General features: G+C 53.0%; 1 protein-coding gene across 5 annotated transcripts in view; it reads right to left on the minus strand.

The window, feature by feature from the left end:
• The window catches only part of TNIP1 (TNFAIP3 interacting protein 1), a 46916-nt gene that overhangs the window by 14135 nt on the left and 9649 nt on the right, over positions 1-23132 (minus strand). For 2 of the 5 annotated variants that reach the window (XM_060634742.3, XM_060634739.3), the window contains exons 2-9: positions 16689-16860; positions 15401-15535; positions 14042-14127; positions 12525-12608; positions 9899-10090; positions 6028-6122; positions 4280-4400; positions 38-127 (exon numbers count right to left, since the gene is read on the minus strand). In XM_060634742.3, the coding sequence (XP_060490725.1) occupies positions 38-127; positions 4280-4400; positions 6028-6122; positions 9899-10090; positions 12525-12608; positions 14042-14127; positions 15401-15535; positions 16689-16824 (939 nt within the window). In that variant the 5' untranslated portion in view covers positions 16825-16860. Of the gene's footprint in view, positions 1-37; positions 128-4279; positions 4401-6027; positions 6123-9898; positions 10091-12524; positions 12609-14041; positions 14128-15400; positions 15536-16688; positions 16861-17972; positions 18065-23132 lie in introns of those variants that run through there. The other 3 variants (XM_060634741.3, XM_060634744.3, XM_060634743.3) reach the window with 3 other exon arrangements.

The following is a 23132-nucleotide window of genomic DNA, read 5'->3' on the forward strand; positions in this document are numbered from 1 at the left end:
TCTCCCTTGGCCACCCCCACCCCCTCTAGCCACCTACCTCTGTGCGCTGCTGCTCCAGCATTTTCACCTTCTTCTCAGCTGCACCCAAGGCTCCGACCTCTGGGATCTTACCTGCTGTCACACAAGCCTGGGGAGAAACACGGAGGGGCCTTCAGCAAAGCCTCAGAGAACAATTCTGTCACTCACTCAGCGCTCCTTAAAGGCCTCTACCCAGAGACCCAGCCCTGGGTCTCCCACATTTCTAATCCCCTCACTGGCCAGGACACCGCTACATATCCCAGCCATAACTACGCCTGGTTGGGAAAGTCTGCTGAGATCATTATTCCTCCTCCCCTCCTCCCCTGCCCTCCTGCCCTCTGCTCCCCTGCCATGGCCACTTCTTCCCCTGCTCAGACTCTATCTCTAAGACACTGCCACCTTCCCTCCCCTCTTCTTCCCCAACACACATCAACCAAACGTCTTCTGACCTGGAAGGCAAGAGTTATAGATTTTTTAAACATTTTACAAAATGTTTACTTAAAGACCTTTTTTAGAAAGATACAGAAATAAAGACGTATGTGTATGTGTGATTAGTACCTGTGCATGTGTTTCCTAGCTCTGTCCTCTGAGAAAGCCTAAAGCCATGACATGACACTCCAGTGGCAACGAGCACACCCAGGGCCCAGATCTTGGTTTCTAAATGCCATTCTCTAATAAAAAGAAATAGGGTTCCTTAGAGAAGTGGTTCATTCCCAGGGCAGGGAAAATATAAGGAGAGCTTGGAGTATCTTGTGCCAGAAAGTAAGAAAGTGCTCGATAATAATTACATGAAGAAGGGCGTGTCTAACGGGCAAAAGAGACAACTCGAAAGAGCTTCCTGTGGCCAAAGCTGGAGCGATTTGAACAAAAATATACATCGCGACAGAACTGGATCATAGCCCAAAGAATAAAATAAATGCCCTGAGTCCATACTGGTAGAAAGGAACAGCTGAATAAATAGATAAGTGGGGGAGAAGGGGCAACTCTTCCTTACAGAAGAATTCCAATTACTGAGTATAGAGGGAATGAGAGAAATTCAAGATCTCTGTGAGAACACTATCGTCATAATGATCGCGGCAGGTGAGATCCACCAATGGATACGAAAATTAGTGAGAAGTGTAAAAAGAAACAGGACATTTGCACAGACTTAAAGTTTCTCCTCAAAAATAAGTCTTTGTTGGGGCACCTGGGTGGCTCAGTCGGTTAAGTCTCCATCTTTTGATTTTGGCTCAGGTCATGATCTCACAGTTTCATGGGTTCCAGCCCCATGTCAGGCTCTGTGCTATTCTGCAGAGCCTGCTTGGGATTTTCTCTCTCTCTCTCTCTCTCTCTCTCTCTCTCTGCCCCACCCTGGCTCGTGCTCTCTCTCTCTCAAAATAAATAGAAACTTAAAAAAATTATTTAAAAAAAGGATTTATTAACTACAAAGGGAAAATTAGCCCCTTTATTATGGAAAAACCAACACACGCCCCCTCAGCCAAGCAATCAGTGTTGACAGTAGTAAGATACACTGACATCACGTATCCTTGACATGATGCACCACGAAGGGCATGGTGTCACTCCCGGGGAAGCTTGCGCAAATCCACATCTCAATCCGATCACGAGAAAACATCAGTTAAACCCATACTGAGGCACATGTTACAAAATAACTGGCCAGCACAAGTCAGAAGCGCGGAACACAAGGTGCAGCTGGGAACTGTCACAGACTGGAAGAAACTAAGGACTGTGACACCCAAGTGCGGCGTGGAATCCTGGACTCCCAGCGCCAGCACAGAAAGTAAGAAAGACGATATGAGCGAGAAACTGGTGAAATCTGAACAAAGTCTGTAGTTTAGTTAATAGTGTTGTTTGTTTTTGAGTTTTGGTCATTGAACCGTGGTTATGTAACTTGATAAGGAGATACGGGGGATCGTCCGGACTACTTTTGCAATTGGTTTTTTGTAAATCTAAAGTTCTCTAGAAGTTAAAAAAAATTTTGTTTAAACAGGAAATGTGGAGGTGAAAGAGAATGAGCTTAGGAGTCCAGCAGTGGAGTATTGGGTCTACCTCCAAGGCCCTGCATGAGGCCAAGACCCACCCCCTCTCTGGGCCTTGGTACAAGGGAGATCAAGCCAGATGGGCTCTGCAGGCCCCAATCTCTGACACCCATGGGCTTGTCAGCATTTGTCCTGGGGTCGCTGCCCACATTCTCTCTATCCCCTGCCTTCCCATGGCTCGTGGGGGCGGGGCCGGTCCCTGACTGCAGGACTAGTGAGGCTCAGGTGCCCCCTGCAGGCGAGCGCCTGCCAGCACACCACAGAACCCGGGAGGAAGGGCAGTGGGCTGGGGGAGCCCTCCAAGGACCGTCACCTTTAAGAAAGGCAAAAGATGGGCCTGCCCCTAGAAGCCTGCTGTGTCCTCACAGGACAAGGAGGAAGAGGGGACAGGGTCTCCTGGGGGGCACACAATCAACCTCCACAAAGAAGAGAAGAGTCGGGGGCTCCTGGGTGGCTCAGTCCGTTAGGCGTCCCGACTCAGTTTCGGCTCAGGTCATGATCTCATGGTTGGTGAGTTCTCAGGCTTGGAGCTGTTGGTGTGGAGCCTGTTTGGGATTCTCTCTCTCCCTCTCTCTCTCTGCCCCTCTCTCAAAATAAATAAATAAACTTTAAAGAAGAAGAAGAAGAAGAAGAAGAAGAAGAAGAAGAAGAAGAAGAAGGAGGAGAAAAGAATCAGCCCACATGGCTGCTGGCACCAAAGCTACCATTAAAAGCAACAGCTAGTGTCACTGTTTACCATGTACCCAGCGCCACACCTACTTTACAGGTATCACCCCGAACCCTCCCACCGTCCTCCGAGGTGGGTGTCACAGCCTCCATTTTACAGAAGAAGAAACTGAGGCCAGACGGTTGGTTTATGTCACTCAGTCACGGTGGCCGTGCTGGCATGAGGTGGAGCCAGCTCCAGGGCACATGCTCCACCGCGACCCATAACACATGCCTCCCATGGGGCCTTCGTCCCCGGCAGGGTGGTAAGAAGGGCTGGGCCTCTGGGGAGTCAAGTTAGATGAGCCGACATTAAAGGGCTTGGGAAAGCAAAGAGGCCTCTCCAGGGAATCCCACACCCGTGGTGGCTCAGGGAACCCACGGGGGATCAGGGGGCTCCACAAGTCACTTCCGCAAGGGGACGGCCAAGCAGGCTCTGCCCTGAGGGCTAAATGGAGGAAGGGAGGGGCTCCCTAGGCTGGAATTCAGAAGGCCATTTACCAGCGCATTTCCCTGAGGCACCCCGAGGCACCCCTCTGTCTGCCTGATGGCAGGTGATGCAGGGATCTTGATGACAGGAAGTCACATGACCTCTCCACACCTCCTACCACCGCTGTGTCATGGAGTAATAGTCCCGGCCCTGCCTAGCATACGTGTAGAGTGGAGATCCAAACAGGATGATGGATTTGCAAGCCCCAGGTAAATGCTACATTGCCACATAGTAGTGAGGAATTAAGTTATTAGGATAATTACTGCCTTTACATAGGTGTGGGTTTGTTAAAGATGTCAAATCCTGCCGCGCAGCCATTAAACCCTAGTAAGAAGGGGAAACGTGTCAGTAAAAAGTTGGGACTCAGCGCCACACCAAGGGGAAAGGTACACACTGGGCAAGGGAGGAGACTCAGCTTCTGCTCGGGAACTGGGCGTGAGGCACAGTTGAGAGCCGTGGTGGGAAGGGGCGCCAGGCCATGGCAATGTCAGGTAACCCCACTTCTGTCCAGGTCAGGGGCTCTAGGAAGCGATCCCAGGAGCTTAACAGAGTCCCCTGATGGGCCTTCTCAACCCAACACCCTAATTCTGCCAGGAATATCTGAGATGTTACACTGACTTTTGAGACCCACCCACAAGAGACCTTCACAAACTGGAACGTGTTTAGGGAATGTGCCCAAACTGAGCGAGGGACTCAGTACCACCTTCTATGAGCCATGGCGGAAGGAAATGAAACTACGCAGCCTGGCGAGAAGGCCGGTGGGGGCCACGAGGCCACAGTCATGGCCAGCAGCCCAAGTGTGTGTCCCAGGGAATGGGATGTTCCGTGTGGCTAAAGGCAGAAGGAGGGCTAAGAAGTGGAAACTCCGGGACAGGTGGACTGTCAGGCCCAGCTAAGGAAAAGCCATCTAACGGGAACCCTATAACAGTAGAACGGGCTATGGCAGGAAGTGGTGAGCTCACTGCAGGGGGCAACGGAGGCTAGACAGTGGCAATCCCAGATGCTGTGGAAGGAGTCTGTGACCACGTACCTGCTGCTGTCCGGCCACCCCCTTCTTGCCTGCGCCTTCCATCTTTGGGAAGCCCGGCTGCCCACAGGTATCCTCTTTGCCGCAGCTCATCAACAACCTCTTGAGCTCCATGTTTTCCTCCCTGGGTCGGAGGCAAACAGAGAGGTCACGTTGCCGGCCCTGTGTTAAGAAGCCTGGGGTTCTCAGACCTACTACTCATCACCTACTACTACAGCTGAGTTCTGGGGAAGAAGGGAGGACCCTGAAACCTGCCCTTGGATAGAACAAAAGAAGGCATCCTTAAGCCACTTTGCTGGCAATGTGGGCTTCTCTGGGAGTCTCCGATCATCAATCAACAGCAGGGTTTCCCAACTGTGGGAGGTCTGCAAACAGGAGAACTCCAGGATGTGTCCAAACCTGCATCAAATAACCCTGACCGCACTCTAGTGAGGAAGTTACACCCTTTCCAATCATCTTCAAACTTCTTGTGTAGAGCATGGGAACAATCTCAGCTGGTGCTGACAGGTCTTGAGCACTCCTCCAGGACTTGCCAGTCTCCCTTGTTCACAGGACAAGGGCAGGCTTCAGGCTCAGAGCTTTCAGTGGGTGGCGGCACTCTGCCAGGACTCACTAACACCCAACACCCTTCCGTGTTCGGTGTATTTGTTAGGGTTGTCTTCTATTTATTAAAGGTAATGGTGTTTTCCATGAACTCCAATGCAACTTTTCTTTATCATCATTTTAAGCGAAAACATTATTCAAATTGAAGCAAATTCTTAAATCAATAAGGTAGGTGATATAGGACATAATAAACGTGGTGATATGGATTCAGGTATGACTGAAGTAGGAAAAATATTTCTTTACGTTCTATTTGCCGGCTAAGTTTCCACGTAATAACAGAAGAAAAAAAAAAAAAGGAGAGAGAGAGAAGTAAAGTGGCTTTCCCAAGGTCACACAGCACGGACTTGCACTCTTGCTTTCTAGTCACGACTCATTCCTCCGACCTGGGGTTTCGGATCCATGGATGGAGTCATTACGGCTCTAAAACTCCCAACTGTTTGGCCGTCCAGAAGTAAATAAATATATGCTGCCTCAAAATGACACAATGGCTCAGTGGTTACATATGACTCTCTCTGGGCCTCAGTCTCCCTCTGCACCATGAGGGGTCTGACCTGCATAACCTCAAAGGGCCCTTCACACTCGGACAATCAAGAGCAGTGTTTCTCAACTGTAGTCCTGGGTCTACCTACACCGTAATCACAGAAGCCCTTGGGAAAATGCCTAGGTCGGCTTCACATCCACTGAATCAGAATCTCAGCTGAGGAGGGAGGGGTGGGAGAGTGAAGCTGTAATGCCTTCCCTGACCCTCAGTGATCCTGAGGCACAGTGAAGTCTGAGACCAGGAGGCAAATGAGGGACCCCTGACTGTTGGCAGGAAAACAGCAGGACATGACGGTGGCCAGAAGAGGGCAGCAAAGTCCTGAGTCCTCTCCCCACAGCAGACTGGTGGTTGCTAACAACAAGCTAAGGGGGCAAGTTCCCAAGGAAGGAGTGCGATTTGTACAGACCCTCTTCTGAAGCTCTCAAGGCATTTTATAAAGGTACTAAAAGGGCCAGAAAGGAAACACCAAGGTACCCAAGGAAAAGGACCAAGACACCTGACATCCGAAGCCTCAGAGCCCTCAGCCTTCAGCCAGGAAATCGGTGCCATGTACTATCCCTCTCTTCCTGCCCACCTGAGTCCTCACTCCTGAGGAGTCTGGACTTACCGCAGCCTCTCGGCAGCCTGATCCCGCTGCTCCAGGCCCTTGTCCAGCTTGGCCTTCAGGGCCTCATTCTCCTTCCGAAGCTGCTCACACAGAGTCTGCAAGGCAGAGAGATAGATGGGGGCAAGGTGAGGGAAGGGTTGGACCCTAAATGCAACTTGATGATGGAGGACAGAGCCATGCCAGGTCCCAACACGCTACCCCCTTTGCATGGCCTCACCCAATCTGTCTCAGGACAGCTGAGAACCCAGGCGCTAGGCCCATGCAGGCTCCTCTATGCATCCTCTCCCTCCGGAGCCAGCCATGGGGATGCCTGACCAAGAAGTGGCCACAGGGCCTTCTGGTCTTCCTGGGCAGAGAGCTCCATCCCTCCTCCTCCCACACTGCTGTTCCTACAGCGGAGAACACTCCTGCCCCACAGCCTTCTCCCCGGCTCCCTTCTACTCCTGCTTTAGGTCTTAGTCTGAACATCACTTCCTCAGAGAAGTCCTCCCCGACTCCCAATCTCGGGTGAGTTAGGTCACCTCCATTATTATCCTTGGTCACCCTTGGTGCTTGTGACAATTACGGCCAAAGAACCACTCATGTCATTGTTTCCTTAACGTCCACCCCCGACTCTGCCCGCGAGTCTGCGGGCTCCCGGAGGGCTGGGACCCCCCCCCCCCCAGGACCTCAGCCCAGCTCAGCACTTAGCACGGTCAACACTAAACTCTGCTAAAGGAATGCACAACTGAATGACTGAATGGCCAAATGAACGAATGAACAGGGGAAGGGCTGAGTCCTAGGAGGCCCATGAGCTCAGTCAATCTGGAGAATGTAAGAGGCTGCCAGTGCTGTCCAATGGTAAGTTGGAAAACAGGGCACTCAGCCAAGACCTCAGCAATTTCTCAGGTGTGGCTCGGGCTTGCTTCACTGCTGAGACACAGTTCCCTCCTCTCCGGATGGGGACAACTGTTCCTTCTCTGCCTCCTTTACAGGGCTGCTCTGAGGACAAACAAGACCTCCAGGGTGCAAGTGCCCTGTGACCTGCCAGTCATGTGCTGATATCTGAGGCCTCCTGTTCGAAGCAGTGCAAGGGTGGGGTGGGGCATGGAAGATGGGCAGTTGGACTCAGGGCCCCGCAGACGGGGAGGGCAGGGAAGTGCCGACCGGTGACGTGATACCCCACGTCGGTACAAAGTTACCCACTTTCAGCAAATACTCAGTGAGCACCTAGTACGTGCCACGTCCATGGCTAGGTGCTCCTGCACTCGCTGCCTCCTTGGGGCCTCGCCGCTTCCCCAAAGCTGCGTAAGTCACCTGGCTCTGTTTTAAAAGTGAGTCATCGCAGGTGAAATAATTTGCATGAGGTTGCACAGCTGCTGAGAATCGCCGCTGGGACTGTGCTCCACGTGGCAGACCCTCAACTGGTGTCTCCCCGCTGTGCGGAGGGTGCTGGGGGGGGCCGATGGTATTCACTGCATTCTGCCTGCTCCCTTCCATGTCCTTGTCCCGGGCTGTCTGTGACCATGTGATTACTTGTGGCCAATGAAAGTGAGTGGCAGCGCCCCGTGTCCACTTCTGGGCTGGCTCAGGCCCAATTCTTTGGTCTCTCCTGTGGCTGTGGCTGCCTTATACACCAGAGCGCACGAGATGGTGGGGTCTCTGTCAGCCTGGGCCCCTGAGTAAACCGAGCAGCAGAAACTAGCCCCTGCCACATGGAATCGAAGGGAAACTGTATGTCAGCCGAGGAGATTTCAGAGCTGTTTTGTTTCCACGGCAAAACCTAGCCCTTTCTGACTAACACAGGGGAGACCTGGGAAGGCTGCATGGAGGAGACAAGCCTGGAAACGGAAGCTGGTAGGACATGAGGGATCCGAGGCCGAGAGAATGGAAAACCGCGGTGACTGGTTCCAAAGTCTAGCAGACGCCTTGCACCATACCTGGCTTTGACAATGTTTGTCGAGTGAACCAAGAAACAAATCAATGAATAATTGAGGAGGAATTGGATTAATGTGGCTCCACCCACAGGCTAGGCAAATACCCAGGATGCCCTGGCCAGAAACAAAACATCCTGCTCCTAGTCACTAAGGGAAGGCCAGGACAAGGATTCACGTGCTGTCTACCCTTCCAGTCCAGAGGGCAGTTTCCTCCCAGTCCCTGAGCACAAAACAGCTGATAGAGAGAGGCGGTCACAAAGGTCGTCCACTGCCATCAAAGGGAGCCAACAGAGCTTTCCTGTGAGGTCCTGTGATTCACTCACTCACTCAAAAATGCACATGTAGCACCTGTTAAGTGCTGAACACCGGGATACCTGACGAATATGGCAGACATGGTACCTGCCCCCACCCCTTGTGAGACTTACACGCTAACAGGGAAAAAAATCAAACACAAAGTAAATAAGCCACGTCATAAGATAAAATTATTACAACCTATGATAAGAGCTAAGAAGGAAACACATACAGGAGCTCGCTATATAAAAAACGCCAAAGGCTGGCAGGACCCCCTTTGACGAGGCCTGGTATCACTCCCCATTTCGAAGCCAAAATGGTGGCACTCAGAGTGATCTTACTCCATGAACAGCCCCAGGTTTACCTCCCCGGAGCTCAGCTTTGACACCCCGAAACCCGTGCCATCAGAAGGGTGTCTCCCTCAGCCTGGTGCCCCCAGACCCTCACAGCATGTCACTCCCTTCAACATGTCCCTCCCTCAAGGTGGGATGGGAGTCCTGCCCTCTCCCTGGAGTCCTCTGCCCCTCACATCTCTCCTCACACCTGTCTCCAGCCTGGACGCCCCTCCTGCTCTTGTCAACCCAGCCCTTCCCAAGGTCACACACGGTAGACGTCCCCCCCGCCCCCCAACTTCCATCAACTGGAATATCTTGAATGTCTGATGACATGAATTAGATCACAGACCAGTGACTGACCAGTGGCTGGCATGGTCTAGGAAGGAGGAAGGAGACTTCAAGTTATGCCTGGTCACTAAGGTGGCAGGTGCTCTGATCCTCATCAAGCCCCAGTTTTGCCATCTGTGAATCCTTCCCTATCCAAGGTCCCTGAGGCTAAGATCCCCTGCCTAGTACGGATGATCAATCACCATGAAATTCCAACAGTGACCACTTGCTATGTTTGAGGCTGCTCTGGGTGCTTCATTAATACAGCCATCCCACGAGGAAGGCATTCCCCACTCCATGGTACTGATAGGGACAGTGCGGCACAGAGAGGGCAAGTGACCTGTCCACGGTCATACAGCAAAAAAGAAGTCACTACTGGAACCAAGGACCATTCTATTCCAAGGCCTAGCCTGGCCTAGGAATGAAAGCTGACTTCACTCCCAAGGCACAGGGAAGGTTGGGAAAGAAAGACTCCCTGGTGGGGAGGCAGGTTTGGATGATGGTTAAGAGCATGGGATTTAGAAAAGAACAGATTGAGGTTTGAATCAACCGTATCGCCCACTAACTGGGTGACCTTAGGCAAAATAATCACCTCTCCAGGGCTGCACCCCCATCCGTGAAGTGGGGGTAATGATGTTACCACCACAGGGGGCAGGGACAATAACATATACAGGCTGGCCTCTGTTCCTTCCCCCCACCCCACATGTGAAGACCAGAGGCAGGGCTGCTGCTGACCTGCCCACATCCACGCCCCGAGGGTATCCCCAACCATGAAATTTGCATTGCCCACCCACATTTTCCAATTTCCTTCCTCTTCCTCCTGCCTTCCCACAACTTCCTCACTTTGCTCACTACCCTGAACAATAAGCCCAGAGTCAGTCCCCAACATTGCCCTTAGACATGCCCGTGGTACCCCTGGATCCCTGAGAAGAGCTGGAGGAGGGGGGGGAGGGGGGAGGCACACCTGCCATCCCCGGCAGCCCTCCCACCTGCTGGCCTCACCTGGAGGATGGAGGTGCGCTGCTCGTTCTTGTGCACCTTGGACGCCAGCCGGTTGAACTCGAGGGCCATGCGACCCAGGTGGGTGAAGAGCTGGCTGTGGTCCGGCTCCTCGGCACACACGCTCAGGGTGGTCTCCAGGCGCTGCAGGTGCAGCATCAGGTTGGTGTCCTCGTGGGGCAGGGGGCCCAACTCCTGGCGGGAGGGAAGGGACACTGACCACTCTTCACCGGGGGCTGAGTAGGCACCGCCGACCATTCTCCCTCTGCTTCCCCGTGCCTCGTGACTCAGTTTCCCCTCTGATCCCAGCTAGCCCAGGGAAATTCTCTAGTTACACAGGTTCCCTGTCTGGGGCTGACTCACGGGGTAGGACCTGGGGCTCCCAGGCCACAGGCGGGCTTACCAGCAGCCACAGTCACCTTCCTCCCACACTCCGGGCCTCGCTGAGCACCTGTGGGTAAACCACTTGTCCACCAGGTCTCAGAATTCTCACCTCCTAAGTGCACACACACTCCCTCCTTCCCTTCTATCTCATAGGGTTCTTATGAAGGTGAACTGACTTATGAAAGCTACAAGCCCAGGAAAGTGGTGTCGCTCCATGTCACTGCTTCTTCAGCTTGGGGACTCCTGACCAGGAAGCCATGCAGGGACCAAAACTGTCCCACTTCTATGTCTATGTGTGTCTTCTGGGGAATGGTCCAAGCATTCATCAACTTCTTAGAGGACCCAAGAGTCAAAACAGGTTAAGAACCATTGCTCTAGATAGTGCAAAGAACCCCAATCTAGTAGAGTGTGTAAGAAATGAAGCACACTGTGGGCACGACAGTTGAATCTCAATAACCAATCAGTCTCTTTCTCTCTCTTAAGCCACCTCTCCTCTGTCTAGAACTTTCTTACCACAGATAGTGCCTCAGCTACACCAATACTGTGCCCAAGGATCCTTATAGGCACCTTACAGCTCACTGCATTGAGCCCAGCTCCCCTGCCAGGTATCTGAGTCCCCACCTTCCCCTGCCTGAGCCTCCGTGTACCAGGCTTCGGTCCCACAGTGTCCTCCCTGCTCATCCTTCCTGGCCCTGTCCACATTTCCGCTCCTCTAGCAGCCTCCCCTAAACGTTCATGGAAGTCATGGACATCAGAGCTACAGGGGAACCTCTCAGGGCTCAGGCTGGGAAATCATGGGATGGGGAGAAGGAACTCGCCCAAAGTTGCCCAGCAAGTCAGTGGCAGAGCCAGGACTGAACTTTGGCTTCCTGGCTCTCGATCCAGTGCTCTGCCACACTGAACTCCTTTGTCTCTGCATTGCGCAGCGCTAGAAATGCCCTACAGCCACAGCGTGGTGCTCAGTGAATGCCTACGTAATATTGTTAGCACCTTATTCTAACAGGAGATAATGTTGCTTCTTCAATTCTGCATTCATTCCCCCCACTGCCTCTTCCCACAAAGGATTTGAGGCGGTGAATGCCGCTCTATTTAAGGCTCATAAATGGCTTCATCCCTCCGGTTTCTCCAACCAGTCTGTAAGCTCCCAGGCTGGCTTGGCTTGGCTTGGCTTGGCACGGCACGGAATAGGCACATGGTGGGACTAAGGAGGAACTTATTAACAAGATGAAAGTACTGGTCCAAGGTCACAGACTGAACTACTCTCTGAGCAGCGGGGTCTCACCTCCTGAGCCAGCATCTCAGAGCCTTCAGGCATAGGGCAAGACAGGGGGCAAAAGTTCCCAGGAGACAATATACGGAGCCTTTCTACTACTCAGACCTGCCAGATACGGTGAGGAGCCACTTGTCACTGAAGGCATGCTAGCGTAAGCTGAATGACCACTTGATGGGGACCTTGCACTGGGGACTGACAGACACAACATGAACTAAAGAGCAACATCTGTCCCCTAGGCCTTGGTGAGTTGAGGAAACAGGACATCAAGGTGAAGAGTTAGGCCACTTACTGTCTTATTACCACCACCAAAACCAAATCTCAAAGTGGAGAGGGAGGGCGAAGGAGGAAAGGACAGGGCTTTAAGACTTTTGGAGAATATTCCAGACCTTTTGCCATGGTTCTCCAAGAAGTCTGCCATTTTAAGAGAGAGCAGAGGAGGACATAGGTGGAATAAAAGCAGCAGGCAGGGTAAGGTATAGAAAGAGTATGCTGGGTAGACACCCCAGAGTTAGAGGAGTGTGTGTGTGTGTGTGTGTGTGTGTGTGTGTGTACATGTATGCCCTGAGGGGAAGCCTGGGAGGAACAGAGGGCCTGCACAAAAGGGTAAATCACCTGCCTTAAGCTGCTCTGGGCTTCTCCGACCCCTTCTACTCCAGCCAGGCTAGGAGCCCACAGGCCCCAAAGCTGAGTCATAGTGTGTAGAGGCACCCCCCGACAAGGCAGAGACCAGCAGGGCTGGCAACATGCCCAGGCTTTCTCAATGGTCGGTGTCTGTATGGCCCAAGTCGGGGAAGTCACCAGCCAGGAATTTGCATATGTGAGCGAGAAGCACCCCTTGCCCTGGCCCCTCGTGTATCCCCAGGTAACTCCAGGGTGCCCAAGGGATCTCAGTGGATCCTGTGCCTCTCAGCCAGGGCTGGGTGACTGAAACAGAGAGACATGGGACGTGCTGGGGACCTGCCATCCACTCACCATTGTGTTTCTGGCTTGGCCACCACTCGCCGGTGGAGAATTCTGCTCCTCGGCAGGGACCACTTCAAATTCAGACGAGGTGCCCTGTGCAGAAAGGGAGTTAGGGACTGCCCGAGAGAAAGACACCTCACCCCTCCGCTGGGGCCTCGAGACTGAGAGCAGCAATTCAGCTGGGCAGCCCCTCCATGCAGAGGCTGAGTTCACAGGGCGGAACCACGTGACTTCATGTGAGACCACAGAGAATGATTCTCAACAGGTCTGCCCACACCCCACTGTGTGATCTGAGGTCACTTTCCCCTGAGGCGAGTTTCCTCATCTGTAAAACAGGGATGTTGGACTAGTGACCTTGAACGGCTAGCACTTTACAAACGCAGTCTCTTTCGAAGGCCGTGCACTTTTAAAATGTTCTCACAGACTCCATTATTTCTCAAAGCAACCCACAGAGGGCTCAGAGGGTTATATCCCCTTTGGACAGATGAGGAAACGGGAGAGCATATGGTTAGTTAATGCAAAAGCAGGGACTGAACCCAAGGACTGCAAGTCCAACACTCTTCCTGTGGCATCAGAGCGATCTCCCAGGCCCAGGTGTCTCTAGTTGGTCGCCCAGAGAACAGAGATAGCATTTAGCATGGCCACCACCAAGGCGGTCCTGTGCCAGCCTTGCCAACCCAGTCCCAGAGATCCCAGAGGAGTGGTCTGATCTGCAGTAAGTCCCAAGAATGCATCAACAAATTTGGAGACACTTTTACAGGATTTGCCTGAATCCTTGGGTGGCCAAGGACTTCGGGACTTCTCACACCTCTCGGCCATGCTGAGTAGAATGTACCGGTTGTGCAACCAGTGGATAGGCTGATAGTTCCTCTCAACCAGGAACTGACTCTGGGATTGCTACCAAACCTGGTCTCCAAAGCCTGTTCCAGACTTGCCTCATCTCAGGAACAGGCAGATACGTAGAAGGATCTCTACTCAGCTTCAGCTGAGCCTCGTGGTCTCTAAGAACCCTGCTCTGGATCTCAGCTCTGCTCTAGAAAGTCTCCCTTTCACCTCCATTTCCTCAGAAACACTCTTCTCTCTCTGGACCCCATCCGTGGGATGAAGACACTGAACAATATGACCATGTGGCTCCCTTCCAGGCCTAGGATACCAAGAAAAACTTCTCAAGGCAAATATGGAGAAGACACCTTCTGAGGCCCCTGTGAGAATCTGAGTTCCATGTCACATCTGTCTGTTTTCCCAGCACTGTACCCGGCCGACACACGCTTGGCATTATACAACTCAGTAAATGAGAGGAATGCCCTGTGCATACGAGAGTCTTCCTGATAAGTTTTCACCATGGCCTTCGTTTGAAAATGGGGAAATCAAGCCCCCAGAGAGACAGAGATCAACTTGCCCAATGTCTCCTAGCAAGTCAGAACCCAAGTTCCTTGACTTTAATCCTCTCTCGTCAAGTTCTTGTATCTGCCAATGAGCACCTGAGGTCCAGGCAACTTTCAGCCATGACTCCAAATGTAACTTACACTGGATGGAGGTTTTTGGACCGGCTCTGCCTTGTTGCTGGGGTGTGCAGGGTCAGCAGGGGCTGCTGGGACATCTGCCTCCTTTCCTGGAGAATTGAGAACACATGGATAAGCAGCAGGAAAAAGGGGAAAGCCCAGATACCATGCCCTCGCGGACAGCCCCAGCCAGGAGAGTTCTACCCAAGTCTGGGAAAATGAGAGGTGGTCCTGCCAGGGCCAGGCAGCCTGGGAAAATGACTGGAATGATGGGGACAGAACCTGGGCAGAGAGACTATCTTCTTTGGACTTGCTGGGAAAATCCCAAGGTGGCCACTGCTCCTCGCTACCCGGGACCTGCCTCAATGATACCAAGGGAGACACTTTACAATTAACAAAGTACTTTTATATTTGTCATCTCAGCCAATTCTCATGACAGCTCTGTATCTCCAATTTGAAGGAAGGAAACTGAGGCCTGGAAAGGTCACCAGATGGCCCACAGTCACGCAATCAGCAGCTGCACCTCTCACTCAGGGCGTGGGCCTGGCACCAAGCTGGGACTCAGAAATCGCTGCTGAACAGACAAGAGGCTGGAAATGCCCTCTGACGGCAGCACAGTGGACTCTGGGATCATCACTCTCCTCCATTTGTCCATTCAGCAAATGTAACCACAGCCGATGGAAGGCTCGCATACTGGCCTAGGCCAAGACTGTAGGTAGGCGGCAGCACAAGGCACTTGAGCCCCATGTGTGGGGGCCTTTTCTTCCCTTGCCCCGGACCTTGCCCCGTACTCAGAGACATGCTGAGGGATGCGTGGTGACCACACACAGGACCGCAACCCTCCCTCACAGGTGACGTGTTCCTTTAACAGGCAGTGTGTGTGCCTTACGTTTGAGGTACACTGCAGCAAGCTAACAGGAAATCCAGATTCTTCCGTGGGCCCCAGCGGTAAATGGAAAAAGTGGGGCCAGACCAGAGAGCTGTTGGTTCATGTGCCAAGTCTGAGTGACCCGAAGTAGCTGTCTGGAACGCTAGGCCTGGCACGCGGGAGCTGCTCGTTAAATATCTGCTGACTAAATACGCTGATAGAGAGCCTGAGGCCACATCTCAGGTGCAGTGTGTTGTTGTGATCCATCGCTAATGTCTGCCAGGGCCTCAGGAGTGCTGAGTCACCAGCCATTTTTACACAGAATTATTTTCAAGTCCCTTCCAAGTCTGACCTTCTCAGGGATGCTGTAGACAAAACATGACTAGGAGGATGGTCTGGGGCCCAAGGATAAATGGAGGAGATGTGGGTTTCTGAATGAGGAGGGAGACACTGTTAAGGGTCTAAAGGCTTCGGAGTCTGTTGAACGCCCGAAAACAACCCCGGCCCCCCGGTACCTGTGAGCTCAGCCAAGTGGTCAAAGGAGGCCAAAGAGGGAGATGGCGGTGGCAGCAGCTCGCTGTCCTTGACCAGCTCCTCGGCCTTCTGCCGCAGCCTAGATGCTTCCATCTGGGACTCTTCCAAAAGCTCCCCTGGGGAGATGATGGGCATAGGAGGAGCAAAGGAGTTACTCAGCTCAGTGCACCGGTTCTCCCGTCCCCATGCCCCTAAGCCTGCTTTTGCGTGGCTTCTGATGCTGCGGGTCCTGGGCTGCATTCCCACTGTTGCCTTGTGGGCTGAATGTGACACACCTCATTCCAGCCCCTAGGCATAAATGGGCCGGGTAAAGAAGGGGCCTCACAATCAGGGAGAACAGAGTAGAGGGGAATCTAGAACAAACTCTTGACCTCCTGGCACCGTCTGTCCTCCTGCCCCACTCCGGCCATTCCTGGCCAGGGGCTCTCAGACTGCCCGTCATGGTACCTGCGGCTACCCACAGCCTACAACCACCCTGGTCAGGGGCTGCCTGAAGGGAGGAGGCCCTTGATAATACCACCACCCCTCTCGGCCTCGGTTTTCCTTCTCCTACAAGTGGAGAATGGGAAACTCCACTCCCCCTTCCCTAAGCTGCCATTCCAAGCAGAGATTTGCCAAGCAAGGATTCAGCATTTAGAAAATCAGGCACATGAGCTCACCCCCAAAGCCTCAGGCCAGAGAAGATGGCAGCAAAGCAAAGAGTTTTAGGGGCGTAGAGGAAAGAGACTCCTCTGGACAGGGTATCAATGAATCCTTCGCATGACTGGTTCAGTCACGTGGAGGTAAGTGGACTTGCTCCAGGCAATGGGGACAGCTTGGGCAAAAGCCAGGAAAGGAGAAATCAAGGGACCTATTCCCGCTTTGCTTCAAGCCAAGCTCAGCTCCCTGCTCCAACACTTGGGGGCCATGCCCTCGTTGCCCCAGTGATGCCAGCTCTCCTATATCTGGTGCTTCTGGAAGACGAGGCCATTCTGTTTCCATGTCCCCAAACTGGGCCTTCTAGCTCCTCCCCCACCTCCATGTCTCCTTCTAGGTCCCTCAGGTATTCTGAGTCCTGTCATCAGAAGGAGCTGGGGTGCTGGGGTGCTGGGGAATCAGGGCTGGGAATGCTGCCATCATGCTACAGAAGTGCACAAAGACACAGCTGTGGGACAGGAGCCAATGCTGGGCCAGGAGGGACAGAGGGATGACTTGGGTGGGGGCATATGCCAGCTGGCATTGCAGGCTGCAGGGAGGAGGCTTGCAGGGAGAGCGCAGGGTCTGTTTTACCTAACATCTTTATCCCTTGCATTTTTTCCTTCAGTCGGGAATTCTCCTCCACTAGGCGCTCAAAAGCTGCGGAAGCCTCTCCTGGAGGCACGCCGCCCCCAGGGTCGTAGATCCGGTATGGTCCTCTCCCTTCCATGAGGGTGGCTCCACCCCTGCCGTGGTGCCCACTTGGCTGTAAGGACAACAGCAGTATATCAGGGGGCAGGCCAGGCCACTGAGGCATCCTAGTCAATCAATGCCCCCAGAAGGCAGTCCCATAACCCAGAAAAGAACACAGCACTTGAAGCTGGTCTGGTCACAGCACAGCAGAGCAAGACAGTCACCTCCTTTGATCTGGACGCTGTGTCTCTATTAAGAGACACCCAAGAGTGGCATCAGTTTCTTTGGGCAGCCTCACTGTGCAGCTGGTTCATTTGGAACAGTAATCCACCATTGAGTACAAGAAAGAGCAAGGGACTTGGGAGTCAAAAAGCCTGAGCTCACGTCCTGTTGGTAGGGTCCAGAAGGACAGGGACCTTGCATTATGGCAGCCCCAGCGCCCAGCTCGGTAGAGCTATAAAGTGAATGTCCAGTGAACACTTAATGACTGAACAAACGGTCTAGCCATTAACTCACTGTGGGATTGTGGGTAGTCCCCTCCCCTCTCTGAGGGGAAATGAGAGTCTTCCACTAAATCAGTGATCTTTACGGTAAAACAAATGGGCCCTCAGGGATAAGCAAGTCAATCCAATCCAAAGTTTCACTCATATGTACGTTACCTTTTCTAAAAGAAAGAAGAAGGAGAAACCCTGACTAATATTTAATACACTCAATTGACACTGTCACCCTTTTCCTTCAGTCTCATATCATGTATGGTCTGTCCCTTGCAGTTCTAGTGAACAGATAAATTTTCCACCAAACGACTCTCTACTTGTGCAGCAAGGGTTTTGCATCAATCTGTTCAAGTAAGTTCATCTGCTTTATTCATTGGAAACTGCCCTGCAAAGTGATTGGAGAAGCCTAGTTCTGGAACTTAGCAGAGAAACTTCTTTCTTCCTTCCAGTCATTCATTCATTCATTCATTCAGCAATTATTAATTGAGCATCTACTCTGTGCTGGGTACCAGTCTGGGCACTGGGAAATTATCAGCAAATAAAACAGACAAACAAATCCCTCAGGGAGCTCACATTCTAGTGGTCAAGACAGACAGACAGCTCGATGATAGGTGGATAAACATGGTATTAGGGGTGATTAAAACATCTATGGACAACAATTAAGCAGGGAAATATGAGGCAGGGAACTTACTTTTAAGTGGAGTTGTCAGGAAAGGCCTCACAGAGAAGGAGGCATTTGAGCAAAGACCCGAAGGAGGTGAGGGAACTAGCCAGGCAGGTTACCTGAGGGAAGAATATTCTAGGCAGAGAGAATAGTTAAGGGCAAAGGCCCCGAGGCTGAGAAGGGGATCCAGCTTCCAGCCCTGCAAAGGGCTTGCCACCCAGAAAGAGTTCCGAAGGGCAGGCTCCACTGGAGACCTCAGAAGGACTTGGGGCCCCAAAACCTCCTTCCCAAGATCATCACCCCCAGGGCAGGAATCCTCAAAGGCCCTTTGAGCACCCACACAGGGCTCACTGAAAGAAAAGGGTGAGCAAGTGCTAATAATGACAGCCCCATTCATTAATCATCTACTCGCCAGGCACTGCGTTCACCGCTTCGGGTACATTATCTCAGGTAAGCTGTGCACCAACCCTAAGATACCAGCTAAATTATCCTCATTGCATAAGGGAGGCTCTGTGAGGTTAAGTACCGAAGCCAGGATTACGTGGCCAGCACATGAGAGCCAAGATGCAAACCCAGCCTTGCCTAGGAAAGCGAGTTAAATTAACCCCCTGCTACACTGGCATACAAACTCCCATTTAAGACTCAGCCCCAAGGGCCAGACAGCGAGTTCCAGTCTGTGGGGTAACACCTGCCGAGCTGTCAGGTACCCTCTGGGCTGTTTCCCCCGCCTTGCAGCACAAGAAGTAATAAGCATTTTGACCAGAGGGTCCATATCACCACAGAATGGCATGGGCCAGAAAGAAAAAGAGAGTTCTGGTGAGTGGGACCCCTCCCCCAAAGACTGACAAACAGAAGATGAACATGTACTTCGAGAGGCACCCACGCCCTGCTGGGCCCCACAGATGCAAAGGACGGCTGCCCACACACCCGACACAAAAGTCATCACTGAGTTTAGGGGGGACTTGTTTTCAACGTGAAAGGTCAAGGTTATACAGCAGAGCATTAAAGCACCGACGTGTTCCCCGAACTACGGAGATGGCATGGGGAAGGCACTTAGCACAGTGACTGGTGTTTAGCAAGGTGCTCAAAAATGTTGGTAGACATGGTGGGGGAGTCCTTCCTCTGCACTCCCCACTCTCCTCACGTGCCTCTCCGGCCAAATACTTACCACCCTGTATGCAACGTATGTGACTGGTGTAAGCATTTGTGCATTTGACTGAGAACTTTCCGGAGGCTGTCACCAGCCTAGGTCTGGCACCTGGAAGGTGGGCCATGATTGAGAGCTGAATAGAGTTCACATATGGGAGGACTGAAGGCTTGGAAGAGGCTTGTAGCCACTTTTGGTGATAAGTGGCCCCATGTGTCCTGGGTCCTGCTCACCACTCTACATTCACCCTAAACGGAACTCGCGGCTGACATTCCATGATGACTTGGGTATGGCATCCGGCTTGCCCAGTAGACCAGGAGCTCTATGAGAGCAGGGGTCAAGTCCACCTTGTCTACCAGCGTATCTTCAAAGTGGTCCACAATAGAGCCTCAGTAAGTGTCTAATCAGAGCAGAGAGAGCCTGTGACCTGCCTCTGCCTCCTGAGAAGCCAACTGAAAACATCCCAAGAGCCTGGCTGTGACCCGCCACCGACCAGCGGCACTAGGATGGCCACATGCTTCTTTTTTTTTTTTTAATGTTTATTTATTTTTGAGAGAGACAGAGACAAAATGCGAGTGGGTTAGGGGCAGACAGGGAGGGAGACACAGCATCCGAAGCAGGCTCCAGGCTCCGAGCTGTCAGCACAAAGCCCGACACAGGGCTTGAACTCACGAGCTGTGAGATCATGACCTGAGCTGAAGTCAGATGCTTAACTGACTGAACCACCCAGGCGCCCCGAGATGGCCACATACTTCTGAGACCAGGGCCGGCACAACCATGCTCCTTTAGGGATGCCCGGATGTCAGGCCAAGTGACAGAGCAGGATATGGGATACAGGAACTGAAACCTCATCTCCGTGTCCTCCAAACTGCATGACACTTAGTGTTGGGGAGCCGACACAGAAGAGGGTTCAGGGAAGCCAAGGAAGGAGCAAGCAGGCTATTCTCCCGACTCCAGCCTCACAGGCAGCGCCCGGGGGCAGGGCGAGCAAACAGGCTGCGGGGCAGGAGGCCAACGGAGCCCACACACAACAGCCCGATGTGAGAAAACCCTCTCTGGAGGTGAGGGGAGCCACCCAGGGGAGGGCCTGGACTTCTGGAGGGAAGAAACGCAATAAGAGAAATGGGGAATTTCCACATCCTGCTGACCTCACGCCCAGATGGTCAGCGGCAGTTCCAGGGTGACTGCCGGGTAGATGGGAACTCTCTTCCTGTCACTGTGGTTTCTGTAACCTTTCCTGAAGAGGGGAATCATTCCCAGGATGACGGAGCTGGAAGGGAATCTCCAAGGCGACTGGCATGACCCAGGGGTCCTCTGAGGGAGGGGCTGCACCCCTCTCCTGTCTCCCATAGGCAGCCACCTAGTCTTCCCTGGTCACAGACGGCACAGTGTGTGTGGAGGGGCAAGGGGGGATGGGCCCCAGCCCCTGCGAGGGGCAGCACCGAGGCCAGCGCTGAAGCTTCCTGGACATCGGCTCACCTGACTCTCCCTCACAGTATGAGGACAGCGAGTCAGGGCCCAGAACGTGAAGACCAAGGTCACTCAGCAAGATGGAGCTGGAACCAGAAGGTCCTTGCTCTCGATCTCGAGTCTGCCCGCTGCCCTCGCCCTCCGTTTCCCCTCCCGAGCTAAGATCCCACTGCAAAGCAGAGACCCCGCCCCATGTTCTTATAGGACCTGGTAGAATCCACGTCCATCCGGGCCTGGTGCCAGCAGCTACAGAAGAGCAAGTGCCACACCAGCAGTGCAACACCAACCCCCGCCTTCTGAACACAGAAACAGCCGGGAACGAAGTGGCAACCGCTCAGACCTCTGTCCTAAGCAAGAGCTCAGCTGAGGGGTGCCCTGGGCTCCCACAGCCGGCCCCAATAGCCTGGGAGTACCCGCTGGGGGTACCAGAAGGTCCCATCTGGGGCAGAAAGGGGCCCAGATAGATGGGAGGCCAGGCGGCAACCACAGAGTGTGAGGATGGAAAAGATGCTGTTGAACCTGAAGCAGCCCCAAAGAGGAGGACATGGTGTGACGAGGTGACAGAAGAAGAGCCAAGTGGGTGTGGTGGGGAGGAGGGGGTGGGCAGAAGTGTGGGCTCAAATCACAGCCTCCATCTGAGAAGAAAAGAACTGAAAGAGGTTGGACTTGGAATTGAACTTGCATTCCAGCTCCTGCACCCAAGTGTTCTGGCCCATCTGAGACTGTCTTGTGATGAGCCGTGGGCTGGTTCCAGGAGGGGGCTCCCAGGCCCTCCAAATGACACGAGCTTGCATAACCTGTAACGTGTGCAGAATACCTAGCAGTGCCCCACGCTTTGTTTTTCCATCTGATTGTCACAACAGCCGTGGGAAGATGACAGGGCTGATGTCTATTTGCCAGATGAGGAAACTGAGGCCCCTGGGGAACTTTAATAAGCTCAAGCTAAGGCTGCTGGGCACTGGCTGCATACTGCGGGAAGTGAAGTTCTCCCTGCCCCCGAGGGAAAAGCCTGAGTGGATCTCTGGTACCTGGAGTCAGGAGGTCCCAGGTAGCCAATGGCCACATCCCCAGGCGGAGGCAGGGGCTGCCAGGGATGCCAGTGGGAAGGGGCAACAGAGGGCCGAAGGGAAGGGGTCTCTAGGAAGGAAGGCACAGGACAGAAAGTCAGAAGGTGCTAGCATCTACTCTGCTGCCCACTTTCATGGCCATAGGCAAGCCTGCCCACTCTCTGCACGCCGGGTCCTCGTGTGCACAGGGAGGAGCCTGGACTAGAGAGAAACATGGTGATGTCGTAGGGCGGGCCTAAGGATCAACCAAGACCCAAGCCCCGGGAGCCAGCAGCAAGGCAAGGAAAGAGAGGGGGCCCAACACACCGGAGGTAGCACAGCTGTGGAGTCAGGAAGAAAGGGTCCCGATACAGGGCGTGGGTGATGCAGGTGAGGCACACAGAGTGTAACACTGAAAGGCGTGCTCGAGTGCAAGCACGGGACCCGGAGCAGGAGCCCCCCTCAGGTGCGGCACCAGGGGGCGTCACCTGTGTTGACCCCTCCCGAGTCCCAGCTCTGTCTACCCCTGCAGGCTGTGTGCCCCTTCTGAGCCTCAGCTGCCTCTGTTGCACAACAGGAATAACAAGAGAACCCACCTGCTGTCAGACTAAAGAAATTAATCGCAAACATATATGTACAGTTGGAAGGGAGTTCTCACTTTCTACTTCATACTTCCTGGTTACTTGATTTACTCAACAAGAAACATTCATTTTATAATAAAATTTCCAAAGTAATTATGATGTGTGTATAGCACCTAGTTAAGTGCCTGGCACGCAGTGGGTTCTTAGTAAAAGGTTGGGGCAGCCCCATAACTCCAGCCCACTGATTTAGGGCCAAGTCTCCCCCACTCCCATATACTCCCCCTTTTAACGGAGTTTTTACGTTCCTCTGCCGGCTCGGTAAGCTAGGTCGTGACACCACTGAATTTCTGGTAACTGCAAAAAAAATCGTTGAGCACGACACTGGTACAACCACAGCTAATGGAGACGCAGCTCTGAAAAGCCGAAGGTACCACACTCACCAAAGACTGCGAAGCATCTAAGCCTCCCTTTCCTCAACTGTAAATGGAAATATCCTCCAACCCTCCCCCCCACCACACCCCCACCGCCCGGGATGAGAGGAAGTCATGAAAGCACCTTGCAAAGTAAAGCAAACATCTCTTTGTGTTCGTACTTTATGATGATCTCCAGTCCTCCCCACCCATTTCACCATCAGGGAAACTATGGACCCAGGGCCATCCATCAAAGAGCAAGCTGTGCCCTCTTGATGACCATCAGCAAGGACATAGCATCTACTTTAGAGGGCGTGTACTTAGGAGCACGCCCTGGCATCCTTGTCAGTGAGGACTTAATGCACTCTTTGCAACAATTCGGTAATCAAGAGGCTGCATGTAAAAACAAGGAACTGGGCCCAGAAGTCATGGGATCGAGGCAACGTCCACCAGAGCAAACATCTTCCCCTCGCTGGGCTTCAGTTTCCTAAAAAGAGGGGCCTGTATCTGCAACACTAGCAATAACATAAGGG

This window comes from Panthera onca, chromosome A1 (assembly GCF_046562875.1).
Source record: "Panthera onca isolate mPanOnc1 chromosome A1, mPanOnc1 haplotype 2, whole genome shotgun sequence".
In the NCBI taxonomy this organism is placed as follows: Eukaryota; Metazoa; Chordata; class Mammalia; order Carnivora; family Felidae; genus Panthera; species Panthera onca.